The sequence below is a fragment of the Pecten maximus genome, chromosome 7, assembly GCF_902652985.1.
Source record: "Pecten maximus chromosome 7, xPecMax1.1, whole genome shotgun sequence".
Lineage (NCBI taxonomy): Eukaryota > Metazoa > Mollusca > Bivalvia > Pectinida > Pectinidae > Pecten > Pecten maximus.
In genome coordinates this window covers 43,899,798-43,927,632 of record NC_047021.1, presented here as the reverse complement: position 1 = coordinate 43,927,632, position 27,835 = coordinate 43,899,798, and the positions used below count along the sequence as shown (strand labels likewise).

At 38.8% G+C, this 27,835-nt stretch overlaps 1 protein-coding gene across 4 annotated transcripts; it reads left to right on the top strand.

Moving 5' to 3' along the window:
- Positions 1 to 24: 24 nt before the first annotated feature.
- LOC117330937 (beta-1,3-galactosyltransferase 1-like) lies at positions 25 to 27,835 on the top strand. 4 transcript variants are annotated; one of them, XM_033889511.1, is made up of 2 exons: positions 25 to 220; positions 26,478 to 27,835. In XM_033889511.1, the coding sequence occupies exon 2, from the start codon at positions 26,620 to 26,622 to the stop codon at positions 27,751 to 27,753; it is 1,134 nt and encodes a 377-aa protein (XP_033745402.1). In that variant the 5' UTR covers positions 25 to 220; positions 26,478 to 26,619; the 3' UTR covers positions 27,754 to 27,835. The 4 variants fall into 4 exon arrangements, with proteins under 4 accessions (XP_033745402.1, XP_033745401.1, XP_033745399.1 ...); XM_033889510.1 differs by lacking the exon at positions 25 to 220 and adding an exon at positions 7,902 to 8,005; XM_033889508.1 differs by lacking the exon at positions 25 to 220 and adding an exon at positions 17,483 to 17,628.

The window sequence follows — 27,835 nt, the reverse complement described above, 5'->3', positions numbered from 1 at the left end:
GTGAAAAAAATCGATAAACATCAAAGACAAAGGTTTCAGAAAATGGCTTCACCGCCTGTGCTCTATTCAGAATGGATCCGTCAGTAGGGTAAATGCATATTTGCGGGTAGATGTTTTATTTTCCCTGGTAACGTGACCGGGACCGGCCCAGTGATGATGTTCCAGTATTATTGGTGTCGCCGCCGATCGATCCCCTGGTCCTGCAGGTTGTGTTGTGATGGTAAGTAATACAGCAGTCAATGGTGCTGACCATATTCTGTCAATCAATGACACTGCTATGTCAACTTTGTATTACTGAGTATTGACCGTCATTTTGATCCCGATAATGTAATTCTTGCAGCTATACAAACCAGTTATTGTAAGCATGTCCGTACGTATCATTCGAACGCCGGCATGAACCGGAATAATATACACGACTCATATTTGTTTGACTTTCCATTCAGTTATATATAAAGGATTTACTGAGATACCGCAAGATGTAGTTTAGAAAAGTCGGACAACAGACAGACGTCGTTTTTTCTTGTTATTTCTTGCCACGACCTATAAAAATCTCAATGCTTTTAACAATAACGCTATTGTTCACAGAAAATGCAAGCAATCTTCATTTGATGCTGTCCACCAAATGATAGTGATTATCCTGTCTTTGATAATCGAGAGGGTTTGCAAATGTACGAGATATAATTAAAGTTGCGATAACAACACGAAGCCTGTGTTGTCATTAGGGAGGAGAGTTTCCGTAAACTACCTATTGTACCTTCATGCGAAAAAAGAGTTTCGTCAAATACATTCTTTTCACAAAACACCGTGGCTTATCCAATGCCTTTCCTGTCATTTTATCTGGTGCTATTACCACACAGGGAAATACTCCTCTATTATGAACATTCGCCCTCGGTTAATATTGCGTTCTACCAGGTCGGTATAACATCATGTTAACCGAACCAAAGGTTCTTATTTCTATATTAAGTATGAAACTAGTTTGCAAAAGGAGGGACTTGCATCATTTTCATCTTAATAACTTTACACTTGCAAATATTAAAAAAAAAAAAAAAAAAAAAAAAAATTAAATACTGAAAACTATAAACGGTATAATAGCTTGTAATTGATGTTAATTCTGCATTGGGATCTTGACCTGAACTTTTCAAGTTGCCGACCGCTCGGGGCACGTGGTCCTTGGCAGGGCCAAAAATGGGGTTATACATACAAGTAGTGCATTTTCAGTTTCGTCTAAGCAACCCTTGCATTATTTTACTCACACAGTCATGGAAGGTTGAGATGAAAACACGTACCCAGGAAGAAACTTGTTTGTTTGTTTGTTTTTGTTTAACGTCCTATTAACAGCCATGGCCATTAAGGAAGATACAATATGCTAAGATAGATGACACTGCATGTGTCTGTGGTAGCCAATTACTATTGATTATTAAATTACTATCACGTAAATACCATCTGGCGTTTACCTCACAAGCTGGATTCAATATTCTTATTATTGCTGTTTGTGTTTTGTTAAAATAATTATTTGCTCAATAGAGTAAATGAACCTGCGATATCAATTTTCCTTTTGAAACAGATAGGATTACAACATCTCCTTGTTGTATACCAGACTGTACATTAAACTATAATAGGTATATCCTTTTTAGCATGTCGGCAAAAATAGATCGCTTTCATTAGGAGTCTTGTTGATTAAATAGTATTTTTTCATACATGTGATACTACTGTTGTACGCCGTGGTATTCATTTTTTAAATTATCTTTCTAAGCTTTGAAATATTTGTAGATCATTGTTGTTGCTTTTAACATGACAAAGAACAATACGTGCTATTGTTGTAACGGACGTAACAAAGTAAGTATGAGTTTAATCATCAATGGAGATCTCCTTTCCTATCTGTGGAGAATGATAGCGTAGATCTGTAACCTTGCAGGTGACAACCCTGTGTACCACAAATTCAGAAGAAAATATTATACTGATCACATCAATCCTCTGATAGTGTTCAAACAATATCTACTACAGAGAAGACCTCTTCCAGGACAATTTCAACGAATATAAATCTTTAATTGCCACGTGCATCATTGTCGCATTGATTTATCTTATTGCAATTGTAAAATTAAGCGGACCGAGGGAACTGATACAATGAAAGCGATTCCTTCCATAATGAAAGCTGAAATATTTGCTTAGACATCAATTTTAATTCAAGACAAATTTAGGCACTGTTCCTCACACTTAATTGACGAATGGATTGGTCTGGAAGGCATTGCTTAACTATATTCTGCACAAAGCTCCACAGAAATTGGGGCATCTGAATCACAGACCTTTACAATTCCACAGAGATATAGCCAGGTAGCATGGGCTTGATTTAGGATCTTCAACTGCATTATCTAATGAGGATCACTCCCACTTCACAAGTGTACACAAACAACAACTCTTTGAACTTTTTTTGTAATATACAGACATATTTGTATTCAACTCCAAATAGAAATTGTAGAATTGTCCCATCTCTTTATCACTAGCCCTCTACCTCTGGGTCGCGAGTTCGAAACCTACGTGGGGCAGTTACCAGGTACTGACTGTGACGGTGGTTTTTCTCTGGGTACTCCAGCTTTCCTCCACCTACCGGCTTTCCTCCACCTCCAAAACCTGGCACGTCCTTAAATGACCCTGGCTGTAGGACGTTAAAAAAAAACAAAACAAAAAAAACAACCTATCTCTCCTTCCTGTAAAGCTGCGGACTTGATTCTCTTTGTCCATTCTATCTGGTCTTCGGAATTCCTAAAATTTCTTTTTTTTTGTATTTTTTGTATTTTTAAAGCATTTTCATCAACAACATATGATGTTCATAATAAAATAATTCATTCAAATTCCCTTCCATCATCATCATCATCATCATCATCATCATCATCATCCTAAAATATCTTGTAGCACAGACTGTTTATATACGACCCTGGCTGTTCACGGGGCGAAAACTACCAAACAAACAAAAATCGTGTTTGAGTAAAATAATAAATCTTAGAAGAAACTGAAAATGCAATACTCGTATACATACGACCCCATTTTTGGCCCTGCCACCAGGCCCTTAAATGTTTGGCTTTTATAAACTGAATTTTAAAGACCTATACTTTTTTGGCGGAAACTGCAAACAAAAAATACTATTTTTACTCCAATATTGAATTTGTATGAACTTTAACAACGAAATGTTCATATCTAAATCTGTGACCCTTGAAATTTCTATGAGCCCAGCCCACTGAATCTTACTACCAAAGACACCCAGCAGGACAACCCATGCGGTCACATTATACAGACAGATAGAGAGATGAAGGTTGATGGACATCACGGGAAAATTATATGAGTGTCAGCATCATTAGAATTATTCAAATTTCTTGAGCAATATTAAGTGTGATGTGTCACTACCTCGGTTCACATGTTGAGGATGAGGCATTATCCTGGATTGACATCTGATCTAGGAGACTGCGTTTTTGATCCTCCAACATTCTGCCAACAAACTTATGTAAACTATATTTATGTTACAACAATTGCGAAACAATTTACAATATTAACTTATAATAATCACGCTTGTTGGCCCGGATGGAAGCGTGCGAGGGGTCTTACTGTGGGAGAAAACATGAGAACCCCGGGAAAACCCACAAGGTCGGGCAGGTGACCCGTACCTTTTCACGTCCGATGGGGAAATCGAACCCCGGTCGCCTAGGTGAAAGGTGAGTGTGTTACCACTGTGCTACCCGACCAGCCAGTATACAGTTTATATATACATATATATTTATAAAACCGTCACACAGGCGCTTGTATGCCGGGAATGATATTTTGAGTATCTTTCTTCTTTACGGAATATTAGTTTATTGTAATTTTCAAGGAAGATTCATCATTTTGATGTTTGTTCCTGAAGTTGATGTAGAAATCAATGTAATAGATATCTTGCTTTTATCCAATAAATGAATCTTTAAAACATTAGAAGTTGGAGAAACTGCTACAATTTCCAATCATAGAAACGAAATCCTCATTTTCTGGTTAGTACTGGCCTGTGGTCCGTCTTACCTTTGGGGACGTCACGTGTGAGAATCAAAAGTGTTGTCCGTACGTTACATCTAGAGCTAGACCACTAGTTGATTCGTGGGGGTGATTGTCGAGACTAGAATAATAATTGTCTTAAAAACAAAAGGTTCTCTGTCTTCTGTCGATTCAGCGTCCGGAGCCAATTGCACATTGCTCTTGTAAAGCCGCTGCTTTTGTCGAAGCTGTCTGAACAGTCGAATACGACATCATTAAATTCCCTAGTCATTTCAGATATTATAATAGCATTATAGCTACTGTATAACGGCCGTAATTAGTCTTTAACGAACATGGTGCCAATAACTTTAGGATTTGTCTCAGTGGGGCGAATAGAAACATTTTCTCGTATGATTTCACTGTGGTGAGTATACTAGGTCAATAACTACCACCTGTCTATAACTACCACCTGTCTATAACTACCACCTGTCTATAACTACCACCTGTCAATCACTACCATCTGTCTATAACTACCTCCTGTCTATATCTACCACCTGTCTATAACTACCACCTGTCTATAACTACCACCTGTCTATAACTACCACCTGTCAATCACTACCACCTGTCTATAACTACCACCTGTCTATAACTACCACCTGTCTATAACTACCACCTGTCTAAAACGACATCCTGTCTATAACTACTACCTGTCTATAACTACTACTTGTCAATCACTACCACCTGTATACGTCTACAAACTGTCTAAAACGACATCCTATCTATAACTACCACCTGTCTATAGCTACCACCTGTCAATCACTACCACCTTTCTATAACTACTACTTGTCAATCACTACCACCTGTCTATAACTACCACATGTCTATAACTACCACCTGTCTATAACTACCACCTGTCAATCACTACCACCTGTATATAACTACTACTTGTCAATCACTACCACCTGTCTATAACTACTACTTGTCAATAACTACCACCTGTCTATAACTACCACCTGTCAATCACTACCACCTGTCTATAACTACTACTTGTCAATCACTACCATCTGTCTATAACTACCACCTGTCTAAAATGACATCCTGTCAATAATTACCACCTGTCTATAACTACCACCTGTCAATAACTACCACCTGTCTATAACTACCACCTGTCTATAACTACTACCTGTCAATCACTACCACCTGTCAATCACTACCACCTGTATATGTCTACAAACTGTCTAAAACGACATCCTGTCTATAACTACTACCTGTCTATAACTACTACTTGTCTATAACTACCACCTGTATATGTCTACAAACTGTCTAAAACGACATCCTATCTATAACTACCACCTGTCTATAACTACTTCTTGTCTATAACTACCACCTGTCTATAACTACTACTTGTCAATCACTACCACCTGTCTATAACTACTACTTGTCAATCACTACCACCTGTCTATAACTACCACCTGTCAACCACTACCACCTGTCTATAACTATCACCTGTCTATAATTACCATCTGTCTATAACTACCACCTGTCTATAACTACCACCTGTCTATAACTACCACCTGTCTATAACAACCACCTGTCAATCACTACCACCTGTCTATAACTATCACCTGTCTATAATTACCATCTGTCTATAACTACCACCTGTCTATAACTACCACCTGTCTATAACTACCACCTGTCTATAACTACCACCTGTCAATCACTACCATCTGTCTATAACTACCTCCTGTCTATATCTACCACCTGTTTATAACTACCACCTGTCTATAACTACCACCTGTCTATAACAACCACCTGTCAATCACTACCACCTGTCTATAACTACCACCTGTTTATAACTACCACCTGTCTATAACTACCACCTGTCTAAAACGACATCCTATCTATAACTACCATCTGTCTATATCTACCACCTGTCTATAACTACCACCTGTCAATCACTACCACCTGTCTATAACTACTACTTGTCAATCACTACCACCTGTCTATATCTACCACCTGTCTATAACTACTACTTGTCAATCACTACCACCTGTCTATAACTACTACTTGTCAATCACTACCATCTGTCTATAACTACCACCTGTCTATAACTACTACTTGTCTATAACAACCACGTGTCTATTACTACTTCCTGTCTATATCTATCACCTGTCTATATCTATCACCTGTCTATAATTATCACCTGTCTATAACTACCACCTGTCTATAACTACCACCTATCTATAACTACCACATGTCTATAACTACCACCTGTCTATAACTACCACCTGTCTATATCTACCACCTGTCTATAACTACCACCTGTATACAACTATCACCTGTCTATAACTACCACCTTTCTATAACTACCACCTTTCTATAACTACAACCTGTCTATAACTACCACATGTCTATAACTACCCCCTGTCTATATCTATCAGCTGTCTATAACTACCACCTATCTATAACTACCAAACTATCTACAACTACCACCTGTCTATAACTACCACATGTCTATAACTACCACCTGTCTATAACTACCACCTGTCTATAACTACCACCTGTCTACAACTACCACCTGTCTATAACTACCACATGTCTAACTACCACCTGTCTATAACTACTACTTGTCTATAACTACTACTTGTTTATAACTACCACCTGTCTATAACTACCACCTGTCTATAACTACCACCTGTCTATAACTACCACATGTCTATAACTGCCACCTGTCTATAAATACCACCTGTTTATGACTGTCAACTGTCTATAACCAGAACATGTCGATAACAACCGCCTGTCTATAACTATAACCTGTCTATAACCATAACATGTAGATAACCGTAACCTATCTATAACCGTAACCTGTCTATAACCATCACCTGTCTATAACCATAGCCTGCCGATAACGATCGCCTATCTATAACTATAACCTGTCTATAACCTTAACCTGTCTATGACTATAACCTGTCTATAACCATCGCCTGTTTATAACTATCACCTGTCTATAACCATCACCTGTCTATAACTATAACCTGTCTATAACTATAACCTGTCTATAACCATAACATGTCGATAGCTATAACTTGTCTATATAACCTAACATGTCTCTAACAACCGCCTGGTTTTAACCATAACATGTCTATAACCATAACCTGTCTATGACTATAACCTGTCTATAACCATCGCCTGTTTATAACTATCACATGTCTATAACTACCACATGTGTATAACTATCATTTGTCTATAACCATAACCTGTTTATAACCATAACCTGTCTATAACCATAACCTGTCTATAACCATCACCTGTCTATAACCATCACCTGTCTATAACCATCACCTGTCTATAACCATAACCTGCCTATAAGGACATAGTAAAAGATCGAACTATATAAAATGTCCCTGAATGTCGATCTATGTTTCAAGCTGGCTCTGTTTCTAGTTATGCTATCAATACAACGTGGTTTAATCCTTTTTCGATATATTTCCGGTGTGTATGAGATCGTGAGAAAAACATCAGGGGAATTCCAGATTAGTACAGGCCGATTTCGACTTCGTTGTCATCCATAAAAACTAAAACTCTGTTAGCGAAAAAAAGGATTATTAGAATTTGAAGATTAATATTATTGATTGTAATAGTGTGTTTGTTGAAAATCGGAAATAGGTAGGGCTAGCAGATTACACCGGGTGTGTAGGTTAGGGACCGGGAATTGGAAATCTCGAGCTCGATATACAAGTCTGAATTATATTTGTTTCTTTCCATATTTGTTGTTTGTTTGTTGTTGTTGAGTTTTTTTTATTTTTTTTTTTTTTTTTTACAAAGTTTTATCTGTCTTGTGTCAACAACTATATACATATAGGGATAGTGCATGTGTGTTACCGTACGGGTTCGCCAACAGGAAACTCGCTAGGTCGTGTCAAGTGTGTATCAGATGCGCGTTTGTCTGCTATAGATTGACACACTGCACTGTACACGTGTGGTGGTGTGTGGACGATGTTTGCACTCGGAGGTAAGTCGAAACTATGACGTCACTAACTTTTCACAATTTAACTGTTTCAACTGATATTGGCAATTTCTTATATATAATATTCGACATTTTAGAATATTGTTACTTTGTAATTAGTATGACTATATAAGGAGGCTTATATCGTACGTCGATGAAGCGTGTCGGAGTTATATCTAAAGCTGTTTAATTTTCATACATAATGACCAATTGTTATATTTGAGTAAGAATATCAATATAAATGGACAGATTATGTCCATCAGAGAATGATAGATTCAGTCATCAACGGAAAATTACCCGATATTAATACGATACATATATATTGAGATATGACAGATAATCATACACACATGCACACACTATGGAGGCTGGTGTACATACAACACGCCTACATTCTCACACATGTGTTGTGTGTAGTAAGAAATCGACGTCTTATCACTGAACAATGGGGTCAGATTGTAGGATAACTTAATCTTCTCAGAGTAAATAGGGCTATCACCTATACTCGAGACCTCCGGAACAGATCAAAATCATGGCAGATCAAACTTAACAATAATACGATACATTGAATTTAGATTTTTCAAAATTATGCGTATGTGCGGTAAACTAAGATTGTACATAATAATTATACTGTGATTTTCGTCGAAATCCACATCCTGGGACGTCACGTGAAAGGGGTCTACATTCATTACATCGTACTTTGCCGAATATATTATGATTCTTTTGTTTTGTCCAGTGATTTCCGATATGGCCGCCCCGTCCTGAATATAGATGAGTTTCGGAGTATATGATGTACTGTATATAACGGCCTTAGCCGTGATAAATGTCCAGAAACCCGCATGCATAAATATATGTACCATTAATATCCAATAGTGTCTGATCGTCAGGGCACGAACTGATTTTATATTCTGTTGTGGGAGAACATCAACGCATATGGCTGTCATATATATATGTATAGATGTACGCATGTGTACACATCTGCCGTACGAACTAGGTCGAGACCCCTGCCCTCAGTCTAATTAGGGTAACGCTGCCATCATTATTACGAGACGTCATCCCATTAACCACTGCGATCTTAAGTTACTTGTGGTATCTGGTAGCTTACTAAGTAATCCGTTCCCATACATATTGGTCTTAAACACTATTTCAGCTTTTGTTTTGTTCGGTTGGTGGTGGCTTTATCATACGGTGGCTGATATGTATCATTTCGTTATTTCGTCCCTAATTATCGTGTTTTCGCAACGACAAAATGAAGAAAAAAACACAAAAAACAACAACAACAACAACAACAACGAAAAAATGAACCGCAAAAATGAAGTCGCTGTTGAGGGTCGTAATAGTTCAGTCATTTAGAGCACCGGGCACGTAATCTCGGGTAAGATCCGAAGTTCGTAGTTAGAGCTTCCAGTAGGTTGTTCAGTGAGGTAGCCACCAGCTACTACAAGGAGACCCGCCTCAAAACGACCCTTTCTGTTCACTTTGCGATTAACCCAGCAAAAACGCAAGTCTATTGTATTCCGCCCAAAATCATCTTTCGCCCCGCCGCGCGAGATAACAACAATCTTCACTTTGTCGCACGTGGAGCGAAAAGACGACACGTGTCGTGATTTCGTAACTTTGATCTAGTTTTACTGTCAGTGTCCATTTAATCAAGACAATTAAGTTTAGTCACGACATCGGTCATTCAACCCAAATCTCGTTACAAATCGCAGTCACGTGTTGACGACCTTATAAGCGGATTCCAACCTGTAACTGCGGTAGGGATGTGTAATATGATAAAATATCTATATCTAATCCCCTTAGCATAGGTTGTACAATGCTTTAAAGTATAACCCTATAGGGAGCATTATCGGGGATTACATATTATGGTTGGTGTAATGTATACTGAGTCACGCGCCGACTGTGTCACAATATCATCTCTACGATTAAAGCTTTACATTACCTTATTTTTACTTTTCACGAATTAAATATATTTTATATTTGATATATTTTCCCGTACGGAATGTTGATGGAATCCACTCAGATTGAAATATGTTGGCAACTTAAACGAAAAGTTGACTGCGTAACCAAAATACACGCTAGGTGGCGCGTGTGTGGGTGTGTCGCCACCTGGTGTTAGCTCAAATGTAGCGGCAGAAATCCGGCTTTTACAATACTAAGGACATATGCTATACCCGGTATATAGTAATAAAGGGACAGGATCTCTCTGGTTTTACACAAGACGTTGTTTTCCCTAATACATTTTTTTTCTTACGTCTAAACTTTATTTGGTAAAATCTTAAGAACATGAACCAACTGAAAATTGATTGTCTATAACCATAACATGTCTATAATTATAACCTGTTTATAATTATAACCTGTCTATAACTATAACCTGTCTGTAACCATATCATGTCTATGATTATAACCTGTCTATAAATGTCTATAACCATAACCTGTCTATAATTATAACCTGTCTATAACCATAACCTGTCTATAACCATAACCTGTCTATAACTATAACCTGTCTATAACTATAACCTGTCTATAACTACCACTTGTCTAGAGTTATTAACTGTCTTTTATATTTTTATTTTTACAAGTATTTATTTATTTGTTTTTTTAACGTCTAAAGTTTATTTGCCAGAATCTTAAAAACACGAACCAACCGAAATTGATTGTAGAAGAAAACAAATTGTTGTGCTGGAACCCATAAACTGCATCCGCACTGCATCTATGAAATCCAAATGGTGGAATATTTCACCCCGAGAAATGTACATATCTCTGCCATAAAATTCTATTTCACACCAAAATGTTTGGTGTCAAGCAAAACCAGTTCATTGTCAAGCAATGGACGTCAAAACCATTTGATTAATTCGTTTTTATGTGTTTTTTATTTCGTGCTCCGTGTTTTATTTAACGTTTTTGTAAATATAATGAAAACATAAGATATTTACTTCTATGACTTGACAAAGTAGGATTGCTTTCATTGCAAAAGAAGGACGCGCATATACAGAAAATATGCTTTGTTCCTGCATCATTCTCCGGCATATAATGGCGGCGGGTCACGTGACCAATTCTGTTTAGTTGAATCGTCCTTCTTAATTCAAACCTATCCAACTGCTATATGTAACGTAATAAAAAAAGAGTTATGTAATCTTTGATAGTACTTGCTATCAAGCTGGTTAATACGGTTAAGATTCCAACCTTTGGTATAGATCAATATCATATTTGTTTGTGTTTATCTCCAGTAAAACTATTGCTTTGGCCCACTCCCTAACTATTCTAAGGTAGCAGTGTACAGTAAAATGCCCAATTCTGGAAAATAAGGCACATGTTTTAGATATGTAAACATAGCCAGTTAACCATACATACTACATTTACTAAAATATATACATATATTTGTAATCTATACAACGTTTGCAATTTTAATACAACTGTAAGGATAAGTTATCTTATATTTTCTGTTTTTCAGACCTATGAATCCCATGATATGATTATATAACCACTTCAAAAAACTTTAAAAATTGCGAAATATTATGATATTTGACCCAAAATGACACAATTCCCTATGCATTTATTTTCTGAAATCCATTTGGAATTGAATATCTCTATCCCAAAGACAGAATTAATCTTGTTTTGACATATGTTCATCATTAAGCTTTTCCAAAATCTCGCTGAAGGCAAAACTAAATTTCCGGTGTCAACACACTTTCGGAGAATCAGGAAATTTCTAATCCGGAACCGATATATATTTCTTTTTTTAGCAAATGTGAAGCCTGTATTTACTACTTCATAATGGGTATACAAGTTATAGTATAAACTTATTTTTGATTTTTTCTATGTCTATCATAATACAGCAGTTTTGCTTAACAAAAAAAAAAAAAAACACGGCCAGACTGTCCTACTGTAGCATGTTTCCTAACAAATTGTTTATTTGAATCTAATCGGAGTACCCCCGGACCCCACACCCCTAACTGAAAATCCTGTATCCGCCCCGGCCTATCACCAGTGTAATAAATTGTTATTATTTTGACAACAAATGAAATTCAGTCCATGTATATATGCCTATTTAAGACCTACAAATAAAAACAATAATTTTATACCGTCAAAAATTGTCGTAATGAAGCCAAGAAGCTACGAACGTTTGAACATTATGATCTACTTTGCATATACTTGACCTTGATCGCAGTGCATTCTGGGAGAGATTTACATACAGAAGAAAACACACATGGTGGACTTATTTTTATTCAGCTGGGACAACAATATATTGCATGTTGCCTATCATAACTACAAATTTTAATTGCGAGCTTTTAATGCAAGCAGAAAATAAAAACTAAACAAACATTTCAATATTATTGCGAAAAATCACGATCCTGTGCATGTTGTCACCCTCGAACATAAAACGCTTTCTTAGCGTTATCCCCTTCGGACCCATTTCGCTGGATTGATACAGGTGTGATTTATCAACAGGTTTAAGCTGATTAACTATAAATAATGAATCTGCAATCACTACATATCACAAAAGAAATCTTAACCATTGATTCAATCGCATCATATGCTTACAGTTTTCAGTAAAGATGACAACAGACCGAAACGTTACACTACGTACGTGTGCACGCTACACAGTTGCCTCTCCAACAAAAACTCAACTGTGTCATTTCCGCATGAGTTCCGATTTCGTTGTCGTTTATAATTCCACCTGTCTGTTGTCCGATTGAAATCTTCCCTTTCTTCGTTCTCTTTCATAATCTAATTTATGCTTCCTTCTCTCTGGAGATGTTAGGCTAGCGCATGTTACCTTCCTCGCTTCGCCATGTGGTTCCTACTCGTTTGTGTTTCTGTTTTCGGCGCATGCGCACTTAGTATTTCATTCAATGTGGAGGCGGAGCGAAATGGAATTTCTTCGGGACGCAAATAATTTTTTTATTTATTTTTTATTTTAAAGATAAATAAGAAGATGAAACGTTCCGAGGGTGGTAATATTGTTAAGTGTGTAACTTTTATTGCTGAAGAAAAATACATGCGAGTCTATTCGTGTTTTTAATTGATAAAAAATACGGTCTGTCGAAGGTGTGTAGCACCTTTAACACTTAAATATTACACAAAATTAGCTATAATACAGCTAAATTCCCGTTCAGGTCCACTCGATCCCAAGGCGGTCCCGTTCAGGTTGGTCGGTTTGATTGGCAAATTATTTCATTTTTTAATAAAATCTATTTTGACATGTAATAACATCCCTCCTTGCATAAAACAGACTAAACTTGTCTCATCTCATTATTGGAAACAAGTTCTGGCCAATTGTAAAATCACAGCAATGACCTTCATTCAAATCTATAACCATAACCTGTCTATAACTATAACCTGTCTAAAACTATAACCTGTCTATAACTATAACCTGTCTATAACTACCACTTGTCTAGAGTTATTAACTGTCTTTTATATTTTTATTTTTACAAGTATTTTTTTTTTTTTTTTTAACGTCTAAAGTTTATTTGCCAGAATCTTAAAAACACGAACCAACCGAAATTGATTGTAGAAGAAAACAAATTGTTGTGCTGGAACCTATCAACTGCATCCGCACTGCATCTATGAAATCCAAATGGTGGAATATTTCACACTGAGAAATGTACATATCTCTGCCATAAAATCTATTTCACACCAAATAGTTTGGTGTCAAGCAAAACCAGTTCATTGTCAAGCAATGGACGTCAAAACCATTTGATTAATTCGTTTTCATGTGTTTTTTATTTCGTGCTCCGTGTTTTATTTAACGTTTTTGTAAATATAATGAAAACATAAGATATTTACTTCTATGACTTGACAAAGTAGGATTGCTTTCATTGCAAAAGAAGGACGCGCATATACAGAAAATATGCTTTGTTCCTGCATCATTCTCCGGCATCTAATGGCGGCGGGTCACGTGACCAATTCTGTTCAGTTGAATCGTCCTTCTTAATTCAAACCTATCCAACTGCTATATGTACGTAATGAAAAAGAGTTATGTAATCTTTGATAGTATTTGCTATCAAGCTAGTTAATACGGTTAAGATTCCAACCTTTGGTATAGATCAATATCATATTTGTTTGTGTTTATCTCCAGTAAAACTATTGTTTGGCCCACTCCCTAAGGTAGCAGTGTACAGTAAAATGCCTAATTCTGGAAATTAAGGCACATGTTTTAGATATGTAAACATAGCCAGTTAACCATACATACTACATTTACTAAAATATATACATATATTTGTAATCGATACAACGTTTGCAATTTTAATACAACTGTAAGGATAAGTTATCTGATATTTTCTATGTTCTATGAATCCCATGATATGATTATATAACCACTTCAAAAAACTTTAAACATTGCGAAATATTATGATATTTGACCCAAAATGACACAATTCCCTATGCATTTATTTAAAATTGTATGAATCTAATCGGAGTACCCCCGGACCCCACACCCCTAACTGAAAATCCTGTATCCGCCCCGGCCTATTACCAGTCTCGCCTATGGTTTTGTCCATTTCCTAGCTTACATATTGTATATTCTGTATATATATATGTTGTTGAAACTTATGCTTCCATGGACATACTAATAAGCCGTATGGCTTCAAGTTGAATAAACTGTTGAACTATTAAATGCATCATACAGCCCGTTGTGTCCTTCTGGGACTCCTCTGTGACCTGTGGGTAAAATAAGTTGTCACAAACCCCTGTGCCCATGAGTACTGGTGTGTTGCAATCCAGAGGCTAATTTGTAAATAATCAGAAATATCATTCAAAACCGGAATATCGGTAATTTAATCTTCGTTTAAATCTCGAGTGACATCTCCGTTTGCATTTAAAGATGCTACCCCTCCGACAGAGTGTAATAAATTGTTATTATTTTGACAACAAATGAAATTCAGTCCATGTATATATGCCTGTTTAAGACCTACAAATAAAAACAATAATTTTATACCGTCAAAAATTGTCGTAATGAAGCCAAGAAGCTACGAACTTTTGAACATTATAATCTACTTTGCATATACTTGACCTTGATCGCAGTGCATTCTGGGAGAGATTTACATACAGAAGAAAACGCACATGGTGGACTTATTTTTATTCAGCTGGGACAACAATGTATTGCCTGTTGCCTATCATAACTACAAATTTTAATTGCGAGCTTTTAATGCAAGCAGAAAATAAAAACTAAAACATTTCAATATTATCCGTTGCGAAAAATCATGATCCTGTGCATGTTGTCGCCCACGAACCGAAATGCTTTCTTAGCGTTATCCCCTTCGGACCCATTTCGCTGGATTGATACAAGTGTGATTTATCAACAGGTTTAAGCTGATGAACTATAAATAATGAATCTGCAATCACTACATATCACAAAAGAAATCTTAACCATTGATTCAATCGCATCATATGCTTACAGTTTTCAGTAAAGATGACAACAGACCGAACGTTACACTACGTACGTGTGTACGTTACACAGTTGCCTCTCCAACAAAAAAACTCAACTGTGTAATTTCCGCATCAGTTCCGATTTCGTTGTCGTTTATAATTCCACCTGTCTGTTCTCCGATTGAAATCTTCCCTTTCTTCGTTCTCTTTCATAATCTAATTTATGCTTCCTTCTTTCTGGAGATGTTAGGCTAGCACATGTTACCTTCCTAAATGGAATTTCTTCGGGACGCAAATAATTTTTTTATTTACTTATTTTAAAGATAAATAAGAAGATGAAACGTTCCGAGGGTGGTAATATTGTTAAGTGTGTAACTTTTATTGCTGAAGAAAAATACATGCGAGTCTATTCGTGTTTTTAATTGATAAAAAATACGGTCTGTCGAAGGTGTGTAGCACCTTTAACACTTAAATATTACACAAAATTAGCTATAATACAGCTAAATTCCCGTTCAGGTCCACTCGATCCCAAGGCGGTCCCGTTCAGGTTGGTCGGTTTGATTGGCAAATTATTTCATTTTTTAATAAAAATCTATTTTAACATGTAATAACATCCCTCCTTGCATAAAACAGACTAAACTTGTCTCATCTCATTATTGGAAACAAGTTCTGGCCAATTGTAAAATCACAGCAATGATCTTCATTCAAATCTTGAGTGACATCATTATTAATTTATTTTTTAATAAAAAATAATTTTAATATGTGATAAAATCCCTTCATGCATAAAATACTGAGAAATTACACGTTTATAAGCGAAAAACACCTTCAAACCCCCCATTTAATTCCATTCATGACTTTAGGAGGACCCCAAAAATTCCGTAAGCCTACCGCTAACTGTAAGTACATGTTTGTTAATGTTGATGAAGCAGTCGATGCTAATTATTTGATATTTACTTTCGTTATATTTTGTTTCCATATTCAATTAAATTTAGATGTTAGTTATATGTTTATTTTTGTGGTAGTCGCGTAATATGTCTGCAGAACGACAACAGGAATCCTGACTTGAGGTGACATACGTATTTGCACGAGAAGGAATAACATTATCGGTGAACATACATTGGTTATAGAATTTCGAATTCAAACGCATGGCTTTCATTGCCAAATGCTTGTTATTTAGGGAATGAACTTTACTTTTTCAACATTCATGAGGTCATATTTACCATTGTATGGCACTGCCACTATATAACCCTATCAATTCAGTTGCGAGTTCACCAGCTTATGAACTGCCAACTGAAATTTGAATTTGAAAATTTCAAAAAAAAAAATCGCACGACAAATAAAAAATCGCAGATGGTAAATATAAGCATTGAACGGCTTTCAGTTGGCATTCATATTGACTATGAATGCCAACTGAAAGCCGTTCAATGCTTAAATAACAACATTGGCTTCTGGACATGTTCCATGAATCTCGTTAGCCCATTGTCAACATCGGTATTACGGGACAGAGAATTCAACCGCATGGGTTTCGTTACCATGGAAACCACACTAGGGCATTTTATTGGTCGGGTCATTGGTGGATTTTGATTAAATTGGGACTCAAGCACGGAATCTCTGAACTCGAGACGGACTCTTTTAACATCATCTTGAACATTTGTTTTTCGCCATGATTTAAACGTAGTTATCGCCCCTACCTACACTTCATTCCATCGATCTGTGACAACGACTTTCTGCATTAACTTATTACAATGACAGGATAAAATATCCTTTTGAGAAATTCTTTGTATTTTTAGTTTCTTATTTTTTTTATATAGAATATATTGACTTAGATCTAGTTAATCATGAAAATATGCTCTTTACCAAAATCTCTCAAAGTACCACACAGCTATATAGCTAGATCAATTTACATCTACTGTCCCCCACACTTCGGACGGTATATATAAATTGTTTCTGCTTTTAAAATCGGGAAATGACACTTCATGCTCGCCATGTTACATTTTGTTGGTCTTCCGTGAAACATTTCCGTCTACTTCATTATCATTTGTTGCTTTGAATATTATGACGTCATATCTGCTAGGCGCCTCCTGTTGTGTCGTCATTTCCGGTTTTATCTCGATACTAGCTATCACAATCCTCGTGGTTATCTTAAAAGTGTGGATGGTAGTTATTAAGATAGTACACCCAGATATCGGAGTTAAAAGTCCACAAGCTCAATGTTAGACTGATGGCAAATTGCGTTGTACATCTGGTTCATTCTGTAGGTAAGTATATATGGATTATAAATATGTAAAGTGTTGTCTTGACTAGAGACGACCTTTTATGAACATGTTTACTGTATAAATTTACATATTTGGTCGTTCTATGCACGCGTTCATATTCACATCTAATTTCGGGTATAACTTTTTTTGTGGAACATCACTTAGATACAAATGTACACGTTGACGTACACCGTTGAGTGAAACTTTATAAATACGTGTACAAATTTGTAAACGCATGTACAAGTTTATAAACAGGTGTACAAGTGTACGCATGTGTAATTGTTAATAAACACATGTACAAGTATGTAAGCACGGTTATAAACATGTGTACACATTTGTATACACGTGTACAAGTTTATGAACACGTGTACAAGTTCATAAACACGTGTACACATTTGTAAACGCATGTACAAGTTTATAAACACTTACAAACGCATAAACACGTATTGGTTTATAAACACGTGTAAACGTTTATATACGCATGTGCACATTTGTAAGCACGTATACATGTTTATAAACATGTGTACAAGTGTATGAACATGGTAGGCTGAACATTGTAAATTACATAAATTATTTCTGTGCCGGACGATCGAACCCGGAAACTGAAAACCGTTCTTTCCCTGTGCTAGATGTTTCGTTTCCTTGTATGATGTTGACAATGGGCTTTAAAGTGATTGTAACAATGGGCTTAAAAACAAGTGGTTGTAACAATGGGATTCACAATTAAGCCACCTGCTAGCCTTCCCTACTATATCCTTCAGTAGAATACTTAAACTTAAGGCGAAAATAACACATTTAAAAAAAAAACATTCAATAGATAGAAAAGTCCGCTGGATGACTTTATGACAGGGTGTTATTGGGTGAGTGGGGGACGGCGCTGGGGGCATCAAAGAAGGGTCTTATTGGGTGAATAGGGAGGCGCTAGGGGACATTTAAAAAAAAAGGTCTGATTGGGTGAATGGGGAGGCGCTAGGGACATTATAGAAGGGTCTTATTGGGTGTTTTGGGGAGGGTGCTAGGGGACATTATAGAGGGGTCGTATTGGGTGTTTTGGGGAGGGTGCTAGGGGACATTATAGAAGGGTCTAATTGGGTGTTTTGGGGAGGGTGCTAGGGGACATTATAGAGGGGTCTTATTGGGTGTTTTGGGGAGGATGCTAGGGGACATTATAGAAGGGTCTAATTGGGTGGGGGTTTTTTTTTGGGGGGGGGGGGGGGGGGGGTGCTAGGGGACATTATAGAGGGGTCTTATTGGGTGTTTTGGGGAGGGTGCTAGGGACATTATAGAATGGTCTAATTGGGTGAATGGGGAGGCGCTAGGGACATTATAGAAGGGTCTTATTGGGTGTTTTGGGGAGGGCGCTAGGGGACATTATAGAAGGGTCTTATTGGGTGTTTTGGGGAGGGTGCTAGGGGACATTATAGAAGGGTCTTATTGGGTGTTTTGGGGAGGCGCTAGGGGACATTATAGAAGGGTCGTATTGGGTGTTTTGGGGAGGGTGCTAGGGGACATTATAGAAGGGTCTTATTGGGTGTTTTGGGGAAGGCGCTAGGGGACATTATAGAAGGGTCTTATTGGGTGTTTTGGGGAGGGTGCTAGGGGACATTATAGAAGGGTCTTATTGGGTGTTTTGGGGAAGGCGCTAGGGGACATTATAGAAGGGTCGTATTGGGTGTATGGGGGAGGGTGCTAGGGAACATTATAGGGGGGTCTTATTGGGTGTTTTGGGGAGGGTGCTAGGGGACATTATAGAGGGGTCTTATTGGGTGAATGGGGAGGCGCTAGGGACATTATAGAAGGGTCTAATTGGGTGTTTTGGGGAGGGTGCTAGGGGACATTATAGGGGGGTCTTATTGGGTGTTTTCGGGAGGGTGCTAGGGGACATTATAGAAGGGTCTTATTGGGTGTTTGGGGAGGGTGCTAGGGGACATTATAGAAGGGTCTTATTGGGTGTTTTGGGGAGGGTGCTAGGGGACATTATAGAAGGGTCTTATTGGGTGTTTTGGGGAGGGTGCTAGGGGACATTATAGAAGGGTCTAATTGGGTGTTTTGGGGAGGGTGCTAGGGGACATTATAGAGGGGTCTTATTGGGTGTTTTGGGGAGGATGCTAGGGGACATTATAGAAGGGTCTAATTGGGTGTTTTTGGGGAGGGGGGTGCTAGGGGACATTATAGAAGGGTCTTATTGGGTGTTTTGGGGAGGGTGCTAGGGGACATTATAGAGAGGTCGTATTGGGTGTTTTGGGGAGGGTGCTAGGGGACATTATAGAAAGGTCTTATTGGGTGTTTTGGGGAGGGTGCTAGGGGACATTATAGGGGGGGTCTTATTGGGTGTATGGGGGAGGGTGCTAGGGGACATTATAGAGGGGTCTTATTGGGTGTTTTGGGGAGGGTGCTAGGGGATATTATAGAAAGGTCTTATTGGGTGTTTTGGGGAGGGTGCTAGGGGACATTATAGGGGGGTCTTATTGGGTGTATGGGGGAGGGTGCTAGGGGACATTATAGAAGGGTCTAATTGGGTGTTTTGGGGAGGGTGCTAGGGGACATTATAGGGGGGTCTTATTGGGTGTATGGGGGAGGGTGCTAGGGGACATTATAGAAGGGTCTTATTGGGTGTTTTGGGGAGGGTGCTAGGGGACATTATAGGGGGTCTTATTGGGTGTTTTGGGGAGGGTGCTAGGGGACATTATAGGGGGGTCTTATTGGGTGTTTTGGGGAGGGTGCTAGGGGACATTATAGAATGGTCTAATTGGGTGAATGGGGAGGCGCTAGGGACATTATAGAAGGGTCAAATTGGGTGTATGGGGAGGGTGCTAGGGGACATTATAGAAGGGTCTTATTGGGTGTTTTGGGAAGGGTGCTAGGGGACATTATAGAATGGTCTAATTGGGTGTATGGGGAGGGTGCTAGGGGACATTATAGAAGGGTCTTATTGGGTGTTTTGGGGAGGGTACTAGGGGACATTATAGGGGGTCTTATTGGGTGTTTTGGGGAGGGTGCTAGGGGACATTATAGAAGGGTCTTATTGGGTATATGGGGAGGGTGCTAGGGGACATTATAGAGGGGTCTTATTGGGTGTTTTGGGGAGGGCGCTAGGGGACATTATAGAAGGGTCTTATTGGGTGTTTTGGGGAGGGCGCTAGGGGACATTATAGAAGGGTCGTATTGGGTGTTTTGGGGAGGGCGCTAGGGGACATTATAGAAGGGTCGTATTGGGTGTATGGTGGAGGGTGCTAGGGAACATTATAGAGCGGTCTTATTGGGTGTTTTGGGGAGGGTGCTAGGGGACATTATAGAAGGGTCGTATTGGGTGTTTTGGGGAGGGTGCTAGGGGACATTATAGAGGGGTCTTATTGGGTGTTTTGGGGAGGGTGCTAGGGGACATTATAGAGGGGTCGTATTGGGTGTTTTGGGGAGGATGCTAGGGGACATTATAGAAGGGTCTAATTGGGTGTTTTTGGGGAGGGGGGTGCTAGGGGACATTATAGAGGGGTCTTATTGGGTGTTTTGGGGAGGGTGCTAGGGGACATTATAGAAGGGTCTTATTGGGTGTTTTGGGGAGGGTGCTAGGGGACATTATAGAGGGGTCGTATTGGGTGTTTTGGGGAGGGTGCTAGCGGACATTATAGAAGGGTCTTATTGGGTGTTTTGGGGAGGGTGCTAGGGGACATTATAGAAAGGTCTTATTGGGTATATGGGGAGGGTGCTAGGGGACATTAAAGAAGGGTCTAATTGGGTGGGGTTTTTTTTTGGGGGGGGGGTGCTAGGGGACATTATAGAGGGGTCTTATTGGGTGTTTTGGGGAGGGCGCTAGGGGACATTATAGAAGGGTCTTATTGGGTGTATGGGGGAGGGTGCTAGGGGACATTATAGAAGGGTCTTATTGGGTGTTTTGGGGAGGGCGCTAGGGGACATTATAGAAGGGTCGTATTGGGTGTTTTGGGGGGGGGGGGGCGCTAGGGGACATTATAGAAGGGTCGTATTGGGTGTATGGGGGAGGGTGCTAGGGGACATTATAGGGGGGTCTTATTGGGTGTTTGGGGGAGGGTGCTAGGGGACATTAAAGAAGGGTGTAATTGGGTGAATGGGGGGGGGGGGCGCTAGGGGACATTATAGAAGGGTCGTATTGGGTGTAAGGGGGAGGGTGCTAGGGGACATTATAGGGGGGGGTCTTATTGGGTGTTTTGGGGAGGGTGCTAGGGGACATTATAGAAGGGTCTTATTGGGTGTTTTGGGGAGGGTGCTAGGGGACATTATAGGGGGGTCTTATTGGGTGTTTTGGGGAGGGTGCTAGAGGACATTATAGAAGGGTCTTATTGGGTGTTTTGGGGAGGGTGATAGGGGACATTTAAAAAAAGGTCTGATTGGGTATATGGGGGAGGCGCTAGGGACATTATAGAAGGGTCTTATTGGGTGTTTTGGGGAGGGTGCTAGGGCACATTATAGAAGGGTGTATAAGGTGTTTTGGGGAGGGTGCTAGGGGACATTATAGAAGGGTCTTATTGGGTGTATGGGGAGGGTGCTAGGGGACATTATAGAAGGGTCTTATTGGGTGTATGGGGAGGGTGCTAGGGGACATTATAGAAGGGTCTTATTGGGTGTATGGGGGAGGGTGCTAGGGAACATTATAGATGGGTCTTATTGGGTGAATGAGGAGGCGCTAGGGACATTATAAAAGAGACTTATTGGGTGTATCGGGAGGGTGCTAGGGGACATTATAGATGGGTCTTATTGAGTGTTTTGGGGACGGCGCTAGGTGCATTAAAGAAGGGTCTTATTGAGTGTTTTGGGGACGGCGCTAGGGGATGTTATATACACCAAACCAGACCTTTTGATACATTGCAACATGCCCCTATGAATACATGTGTTTTTACATTTCCATTGAGACGGCATTCCGAGGGATGTCACTGTGTTACGGAGGAAAACAAGAAATCGCTGAAAATGAATAGAGGAGATCGAAAAAACATGGCGAAGGATTGCCAGCATTAACCAGTCGTGTTGTTACATATATCCTGTACACTATTGCAGTAATCAGACACAACGTCGTCTAGAGCCGTTCTATATATTATTCAGTTTACCTCTAATTTGCACTTCGATCAATAATATAAGGAATACCTCGGGGTATATTGCTTCAAGTCCCTTAGTTACTTGGCGATGTACAGGGACAAGAAAACAAATTGATCATGTAGCTTTATTTATTTTTTCTATCTTATTTAAAAAAAAATATATCTTTAGAGTAGATCAAATGAGCGAAGGGTTTTTAGTCTAACATCAGTTTTAAATCAAATATTAAAATGTCTTTCAAATATAACCTGTTACCAATTTTAAAACGAGGAAATGTTTTACCTTTGACCTTCAGTCCATGTAATTGTATGACCTATAGCCTTTGGGTCCCGTATGACCTCTGACTTTATCTGTGTGACCTCTGGCCTAGTCATAGCATGACCTTTGACCTAAAGTCCTTTATTTGTGTGACCTCTCGCCTAGACATAGTACTAGGTATTATTTTTGACCTAAAGCCCTTGTGTCTGTGTATGACCTTTGACCTACACCCCTTGTGTCTGCATATGATCTTTGGTCTACAGTCCGTGTCTTTGTGTCGGGTCTGACCTGCATTCCCTGTGGCTGTGTATGACCTTTGACCTAACATTTCTTGTGTTTGAGAATGACATTTGACCTAACATTCCTTGTGTCTCAGAATGACCTTTGACCTAACATTCCTTGTGTCTGAGAATGACCTTTGACCTAACATTCCTTGTGTCTGAGAATGACCTTTGACCTAACTTTCCATGTGCGTTTGAGAGTGACCTTTGACCTAACATTCATTGTGCCTGAGTATGAGACTTAGTTCTGACATGAAGTCCTCGTGTTTGTGCAAGAGATCGGTCTGAGAGCTTTGACCTACAATCCCGGTTTCTGGATACGAGAGACTTTGGCCTTTATTTTTGATTCAATACATTTAGAAGATCGATAACGAGGTTTAAGCAGTTCACATGGGTCTGGCACAAATTATCAACCCCACTGGCCGTATATTTTGCTATACATTGTGTATTTAATTTGTGCCAGGTCTCTGCGAACATACAGTTCATGTAGCTCGGTGCCTTCATATGGTACTATGTAAGAATACGGTAGTGTGGTGTGACACGTGTTGTAATCACTTAGCGCGCGTGTGACACGTGTTGATCACTTAGCGCGCATGTGACACGTGTTGTCATCACTTAGCGCGCGTGTGTTACGTACACATGGTGATCAACGTGATTTTGTACCAGGCATTACGTGTGACTTTCGATAATAATCCGTCAAATCGAAACGAGAAAACGATTGTCAAGCCATCAGAGAGACGATAAGCTGGTCGCTTACAGAAAAAAATGTTTAGTCGATCTGTCTCTTTATGTAAATTCCTTTTGATATATTTATGACGTCTGCATCAATTACATACAAATTCAGTCGGGAAATTTTGCTGAAAATCACTCGAAGAGATGAAAGGGTTTGGGAAAAGCACAGGGGTTTGGCTCAAATTCCTTAGCCCGGTTAATTGTGTGTTTTATATACATGTAGATGTAATACAAATCCTGGTATACACGAGTCCCTGTTCGTCCCGATCAAGACTTGTGAGTGTAGCGTTCAATATGTCTAGCATTATTCCAACACCATCACTGAACGAAACACGTGCATTTTTTCGATTCGTTATCTTAATCATGTATGAAATCACTAGAAAGTAACATTTCGATATGAGTGTTATTCCAGTTACCCTCATTAACCTACGGATTTAAAAAAAAATATTTATCGATAATATCGTCATTTTTCACAGAAAACAGAAAACAATGGTTATTATGTATTGTCCAGCAACACACATATATACATAGATATGATAAACATCACGTGGATATGAATTATGTATTATTTTACATATTATTTTTCAGTGCGCGGCTTATATTTTACTAAAACATACCTCTCTTTGTGTTAATATTGGACATTTTCAATGTTGATTATACGTGTGCAATCAGCCATGACGGCTATTGATAGAGTTTATGACTTTTGTGGGTGTAGCATACGATGCATGCTTTTTGCACAAATGCATGGATTACAGGTGTGTGGAATATACTCGTAGAGTAGAATTTGGTTGCATTTGAATATCGCCCCACAGTGAAAGTGCGTTCTCAACCCAGTCCATGTATACAGTACATTTTGAACAACAACATTCAGCATTGAATTGGATTCAATTCAAATCATGGGTTTGGTTTGTTTTTATTTAATGTCCTATTAACAGCCAGGGTCATTTAAGGACGTGCCAGGTTTTGGAGGTGGAGGAAAGCCGGAGTACCCGGAGAAAAACCACCGGTCTACGGTCAGTACCTGGCAACTGCCCCACGTAGGTTTCGAACTCGCAACCCAGAGGTGGAGGGCTAGTGTTAAAGTGTAGGGACACCTTAACCACTCGGCCACCGCGGCCCCCATCAAATCATGGGATTGATTTATTGAAGAAAGTGATTACAGTACATTTCTGGGATTATACATGTGAGAAAATGAAATGAAAGATACCGCACAATTAAAGTGTGATAAAAGCAAGATTTCAACAAAAACTTTAAACTGTTTTTATCAAAAGTTTATGATCGTTGCTATATTTCCGGGATAGTACTAGAAACTGCTCAAAGATTATACGAAAGAATTTGTGTACTGTTGTTTATTGTATATTGTTGAAAAACGCAAGATTTCAACTGCAACACCAAAGTGTTTTAACCGAAATTACGAATTCAAATGATCCATAAAAATGCTGGAAATGCGTCTCTTAGTAAAATGATTGGATATATAGGTATATAGAAGTATGTTGCTATGTGCTCATTCAAAAGCTTACTTGAAGCTTTCCAATCAGTTATCTCTTGCTCTCAAATAAGTTACCTGTAGCTGTCCAATAAGTTACATGTAGCTGTCCAATAAGTTATCTGTAGCTGTCCAATAAGTTACCTGTAGCTGTCCAATAAGTTACCTGTAGCTTTCCAATAAGTTACATGTAGCTGTCCAATAAGTTATCTGTAGCTGTCCAATAAGTTATCTGTATCTGTCCAATAAGTTACATGTAGCTTTCCAATAAGTTATATGAAGCTGACCAATAAGTTACACAAGCGGACTAATAAGTTACCTGTAACTGGTCAATAAGTTACCTGTAGTTATCCAATAAGTTTCATGTAGGTGTCCAGTAAGTTACATATAGCTGTCCAATAAGTTACCTGTAGCTGTCTGTGTTACCTGCTATTTAAAATGTGACTTTTTATTTCCATATTAAGTTTCGTTATTAGATCTCTCGGCAACAGCTTGTGATAGGACTTTGAGGAGAATAATAGGAAATCCCCGATAAGCTTAGGGAAGAGATGTGGTCACGTATTCGTGTTACTGGTGCTTTTCGTTCCACCTGTCACGCATTAATTATGATTTCCGGACTCGGGCAGCGGCTTCGCCTAACCCAGATGTTACACCGACTTAGTAGTGTTTTCCCCATAAATATATATATATGTCATTGTTAACGTCATTGTAGGATGTGAAGGTTCTTCTGACCAGGCGCTTCTCGTGAGGATAACACAAATGTTGTTAATTTGTGATTTTCGTCTTTAAAGTTGTCTCCCATTCGAACTATGTAATCAGTTAGTATATCTAATTACTTAAAATATGTACATCTTAAATTGTCATCAACTTGCTAGCCTGTTATATCCAGTGATACGGTACGAGTTACTAAAATACGAAACTTTTAGAAGGATGTACATCACAAAGTTATATATATATGTGGCATGTAGCCTTAACGTTGTAATAATTGTTTAATGTGTCGGTGTATACTAATATATGTATTCTATTTTTAGGTGATGTATGTGATGTTACAACATTTTCCTGGAAGCCACACCTAGGAATGATGACGAAATCTTAGAATGCTTAACCGGACTCCTGCATCACCGGAAACTGTGTAGTAATGTGGCTGGTAGCAGCAATTCCGCCGGATGTAGAATGTTTCCCCGGCTGCCCACAGTGTACAGATTTCTTTGTGTGTGCCTCGTTCTGAGTGTGATATTGTACACGTTTCTGATACAAAGGACCAGTAAAACGGTTGTCTCCTCGGCTAAACTTCCCTGGCAAGAATACGTCATCAACAATCCCAAATTCGATAATGTAGAACTCATCCCGCGCAAACCGGAAACTACAACTTTCAACCGTCCGAACCCGCAGAAAAAGCAGACGACAGATTGGATTGTCGTGAACACTACACCCGCTGACCAGGTTGTTAACCCACACAATTTTGGATATTTGTTAAATCCGGACGAAATATGTGAAGGGAATGTGTATCTCATCATATACGTGCACACAGCACCGCCGAATTTCCACAAACGTCAAATGCTTCGACAAACTTGGGGACAAAAATCTATCTTGCATCAATACAGATCCAAAATGGTGTTCGTTATGGGAGCCGTAGCGGATCGTCGCGTGATGGAGAAAGTTAAAATGGAGCATGCGCACTACGGGGATGTCGTGCAGAAGGATTTCGTGGACTCTTACCGGAATCTAACATATAAGGGCATCGCGGCACTAAACTGGGTTTCTACCTATTGTTCTAACGCCACGTATGCCCTTAAAACAGATGACGACATTATGGTAAATATATTCCAACTAGTGTTCAAACTGACCTCCGAGATCGAGAGTCGCTTTGGAACGAAAGATTTGATACTCTGTAACCAATGGTTACGGATGAAGGTTCTTCGCGACAAGAAAAGCAAATGGTACATTCCAAAGGAGGATTTTGAACCAAATTACTTCCCACCATATTGCTCAGGATCAGCATTTATTCTCAGCATTGACGTCATAAAAAAGATGTCGGCCGTTGCGAAATACGTGCCATTTTTCTGGGTTGACGATTATTACGTCACGGGTATGCTCGCGAAACGAGTGGGCGTTACCCAAAAACGACTAAACGAAGCTTACATTCTTAACGGCAAAGTTGTTGTGGACCGATTTAAAAACGACACAAATAAGAAATTATTATTTTTCCACGTGGGGAAACTAAACACTATTTATTCCATGTGGGACACATTGAGAGAAAGAATGAAAATTCAAAGGGACAGCTTCACGTGGAAGCCTGGTAGCTGAGATCTCGTTGTCGTAGTGTATTATTAGATTTTTTCATTGTGTCATGAATTTTGCTAATCAAATTTAATTTTTAAATAGTAAA